The sequence below is a fragment of the Miscanthus floridulus genome, chromosome 3 (genome assembly GCF_019320115.1).
Source record: "Miscanthus floridulus cultivar M001 chromosome 3, ASM1932011v1, whole genome shotgun sequence".
In the NCBI taxonomy this organism is placed as follows: domain Eukaryota; kingdom Viridiplantae; phylum Streptophyta; class Magnoliopsida; order Poales; family Poaceae; genus Miscanthus; species Miscanthus floridulus.
In genome coordinates, this window is record NC_089582.1 from 107,210,643 (window position 1) to 107,215,079 (window position 4,437).

The 4,437-nt window shown below is 51.2% G+C and overlaps 1 protein-coding gene across 1 annotated transcript; it reads left to right on the forward strand.

The window, feature by feature from the left end:
* Positions 1–734: 734 nt before the first annotated feature.
* Positions 735–3,207, forward strand: LOC136546384 (cyclin-D4-1-like). Its single transcript, XM_066538367.1, has 6 exons — positions 735–1,155; positions 1,245–1,331; positions 1,461–1,559; positions 1,703–1,907; positions 2,026–2,144; positions 2,389–3,207. The coding sequence occupies exons 1-6, from the start codon at positions 868–870 to the stop codon at positions 2,680–2,682; spliced, it is 1,092 nt and encodes a 363-aa protein (XP_066394464.1). The 5' UTR covers positions 735–867; the 3' UTR covers positions 2,683–3,207.
* Positions 3,208–4,437: the final 1,230 nt, after the last annotated feature.

The following is a 4,437-nucleotide window of genomic DNA, read 5'->3' on the forward strand; positions in this document are numbered from 1 at the left end:
ATAAATCTTCAACCCTGTAGATTTCAGGTAGCTAATCATGTGTACACACTTTCATCGTTTTGAGTAGCAAAATTCATACTCCGACCCATGGACTTGAGTCCCGTCCATGTGTAAACTAGCTCACCCGACACCTTCAATGGTTCTCCAAAACCAGAGTTGAGTCATGAGATGAAATGTGGATTTTCTTACATAAAATTCTCAAATTTGTTCAGCCGATCCCTGGCTGGTTTTCCATGGCGGTTTGGTTGACACGGTTTAGATATATTAATAAATAAATTCATTTCCTTTTTTGGCCGAAAAACGTTCATATGTGTGAACTACGTACCGGCACCACTGAATGAATATACGACTATATATGACACTGTTCCCTTTTCAAACTTCAACGCTGAGATTAGTCGCTCTTTCTTACTACAGGTAAGGTAAGCACTTAACCTGGGTGGCTGGGTCAAAAGGCTGAAAAGGGAATAAAAAAAAAGAACACAAAGAACCCTAAAAATACATGTCATAAAAGCTCTAAAAAGTAGAGCGCCTCAAAGTACAGACTAGAAAAGAAAAACGGAACGAAAGTGAGCATCCATTTATCTAATCACACCCTCGTCCTTCCCGCTTTCGCGTACTAATCGCGCCCTCGTCACTGCTTGCCGAAAATGCCCTTGCCTACTCTGTACGCCGGTTCATACAAAAGAGGCCTCACGGCACACAGCCGCTCCTCTTCCACTTCCACTCCTCGCTCGCACCAAGCCAGGTGAAGAACACGAGCAGGAAGGGGGAAGAAGAGGAGGAGACCTATCAGAGCCAGATAGCCAATCAGTATCTGTACCAGTACCATCAGGCACCAGATTACCGAAATCTTGTAGTGGGAAGGGAATGGCGCCGAGCAGCTACGAGATGGCGGCTTCCATCCTGCTGTGCGCCGAGGACAGCAGCAGCATCCTGGACCTCGAAGCGGAGGCCGAGGAGGAAGTGATGCTGGCGCGGAGCAGCAGGACGCGTGGGGAGCCCAGCGTGGAGTTCCCCGTGCCGTCCGAGGAATGCGTCGCCGGTTTCGTGGAGGCGGAGGCGGCGCACATGCCGCGGGAGGACTACGCCGAGAGGCTGCGCGGCGGCGGGATGGATCTCCGCGTCCGGATGGACGCCATCGACTGGATTTGGAAGGTGGGCGCTAGTTCGGTCAATGTAGTCGTCTTGTTCCCATCCATGATCCATCCGGGTTGTTATGAATCTGACAGTTAACCTCTCGACAGGTTCACACGTACTACGGTTTCGGCCCTCTCACTGCCTGCTTGGCCGTCAACTACTTGGACCGCTTCCTCTCGCTCTACCAGCTTCCGGTAAGAATCAAATCCGTCCTAAACGAACTGATGATGAAGTAGCACTGTTACTTCTTGGTTCTTGAAATTCTGCACCATATGTTCCAGTGTTTCAGTTCCGGCAATCATGTGTATGTCTCACCATTTCAGGAAGGCAAGGCTTGGACGACACAGCTGCTGTCCGTGGCGTGCTTGTCCCTGGCTGCCAAGATGGAGGAGACCTACGTTCCTCCGTCTCTGGACCTGCAGGTGAGATCGAGAGCAATGCAGATGCATAGACCACACTTTCAGTGGGGTGCGGCCCCGATCGTGTCGGTCGAGCTACAGACGCCCATCTATCATGCCTGAAACCTTGTTCCTGATCACTGTTGTTCGATCCTGTCGGCCATCAGGTCGGGGACGCGCGGTACGTGTTCGAGGCGAAGACGATCCAGAGGATGGAGCTCCTGGTCCTCAGCACGCTCAAATGGAGGATGCAAGCGGTCACCCCCTTCTCCTACATCGACTACTTCCTCCACCGGCTCAACGGCGGCGGCGACGCGCCGAGCAGGCGCGCCGTCCTTCGATCCGCGGAGCTCATCCTGTGCATCGCAAGAGGTGAGCACGCAAGCAGGAAATTCTCATGCATCCGGCGGAGTTTTCCCATAGATAGAAACCATTGGCGCATCCATTTCGCGATCGATCTGACGACGTTACTGTTACGAACGCATCGCAGGAACGCACTGCTTGGATTTCAGGCCCTCGGAGATCGCCGCGGCCGTCGCCGCCGCCGTGGCCGGCGAAGAGCACGCCGTGGATATCGACAGGGCTTGCTGCACCCACCATGTACATAAGGTACGCGTGTGCCTGCCCCGACCGACGCTACGGAGTTTTGTCGTCTGATTCAGGCAGCTGGCGTCTTTGAATGCAAAGCCATACGTTAGCGTTTACCGCACGCGTCGAAGTCGTAGGTTTGCAGCCGTACTCGACTTGCTTGTGCAGTGCAGCTAGGCTAGGCACGCCTGCCGAAGTGGTTTGTGAACCGCATTTACAGCCACGGCGATTAATGCTTTGTTGCTTTGCGCCGCTGCGGCTGCAGGAGAGGGTGTCGCGATGCCTTGAAGCCATCCAGGCCACCGTGGCCCTGCCGGGCGCCGTGCCGCAGCCGCGGCTGAAGACTGAAGGCACGAGCAGCGGCCGCAGAGCCTCTCCTTCCTCTGCCACCGTGCCGCGGAGCCCCACCGATGTGCTGGACGCTGCAGGCTGCCTGAGCTACAGGAGCGATGACACGGCTGCTGCTGCTGCTGCCTCGCATGCGAGCAGCTCCTGGTGCGACGAGGACGACGACAGCTCCCCGGTTGTTTGCAGCAAGAGGAGGAAGATTAGCAGATGATTACACCAATGATGGACGGATGAAAAGCCCATTCCGCGCCCTGATCAATGATCATCTTCTTGATAAAAGTCAAGTGGTTTTGATTGCACTGACTGAAGAGTTTGGTTTGTTGGGAGCTTTTGACGCCGGTTTCAATCAAAGTGGATGCCTGAAAGGCAAAGGAACCGCAACCAAAAGCAGGACATTTCGGACATGACGATCCAGCAAAGACGACGCCCGGGAATAAAGACGATCTGAAATCGTAGAAATGTACTGAATTTCGTGCGCTTTTTTTGCAACAGTAGGCACGCAGCCACTGAGCCACCACAAGCCCACAATGGAATGGTGTTGCGAAAAAGAGCAAAGGTTTTGCAGGTTGACAAAGCTGAGACGGGACGAGACGACCAGAATAAAAGGCAGCGATGATGGGGATGATGAGGCGATGGTGACACAATGCAAGGCGTGAACTAGCTATAGATAGCTGCGTACTAGTTTGCTTTGTTCTGTAATTTCCGACCAATTTCCATTTGTATGCAAAAAGAAAAAAATGCAAAAGAGAAAGAAAAAAAATTCTTGCGTCAAAAGTTCAAAATAATGGTTAACCAACTCTTCGAATCCAAGAAGCAGAAAAGTTAAACAAGAACATAAAGACAGGACCCAGAAGAACTGGAAATGGGTTTCTTTCAGGGGTTACGAACTATCAACATCAGCAATCATCGGTTTCTCTTGCTATGAACCAACCACTAGGACACCACCTCGCTGCCACCAAACATTTGTTTGACTGCTTGTCTGCAAAGACCATGGAGATCGGCTCCTTTTTTTTTTAAAAAAAAAGAGTAGTAAAACAAAATAGAGGCGACATTGTCTGGGGAAACCTCGGGAACACAAGCATAGCTCACAAAAGTAGTGCTAGTGCCATGCCATGCAGGGCCGCTTGAGAATCTGTCTATAAATCTTTGTGTTGAATGAGAGCTTATGGCCCTTTCTTAATTTGCGATTTTATAATTATGCACTGATGAACTGGCCGGGTTTCTTCTCAGGTGACGCGCGCGCTGCCTGCCATGTTTAAGTTTAACCCTGTCCTGCTTGTCATGTGTTGCAAGGACAGTTAAGTACTTGCAGACAAGCATCACTGTTAAACAACACTGAGTTACTGTTCAGTTCCCATCCCACTTGAGGCGGGAAAGTTGCTTTTGCATTTCTTATTGTTATCCCGAATTCAGAGCGTACGTACCGTTTGTGTATCCTTCGAAGTTAGAACATAGCTGTATTTGTATTGTACGAAATTTGATCTCGCGCGCACAAGATGTTTCTAGGCAACTGCTTTCGGTATTGACAGTAAAAAAGACTGGCTGGTCGGCATTGTTTAAGCCTGTAATCTGCGGTTGCACGTCACCTAACCCCCTGTCAAAACCTTGGATGAATACACAAATGGCCCGTCATCAGGCCGATAAGTTTTCCTATCTTCGGCTTCCCACCAAAGCTGCAAGGTTCATTAAAATCGTATCCACTGTTAGTAGATACATCCACCGTATCCGGAGACAGTCGCACAGGACAAGAGAGCACAGTGTATAGAGATACGAGACGCTACGCTTTCTTATACCCAGCGGCTGTGTTGCCAGCTTCCTTTTGCTGCTGGTTTCAGGAACCTCCTTGGTAGGAAGCGGGCACGTCGGCCCCCACGAGACGCATGGCATGGTCGCTCTCGTGGACCTCAAAGCTATTATTCTCATGCATGATGCGCCAGTGTCCTGTCCCGAGATGCGCGCCAACCGC

Coding starts and splice junctions, on each gene's coding strand:
- LOC136546384 (XM_066538367.1), top strand. CDS start 868: ATGGCGCCGAGCAGCTACGAGATGGCGGCTTCCATCCTGCTGTGCGCC. Junction 1,156..1,244: donor CCATCGACTGGATTTGGAAG/GTGGGCGCTAGT, acceptor ACCTCTCGACAG/GTTCACACGTACTACGGTTT. Junction 1,332..1,460: donor TCTCGCTCTACCAGCTTCCG/GTAAGAATCAAA, acceptor TCACCATTTCAG/GAAGGCAAGGCTTGGACGAC.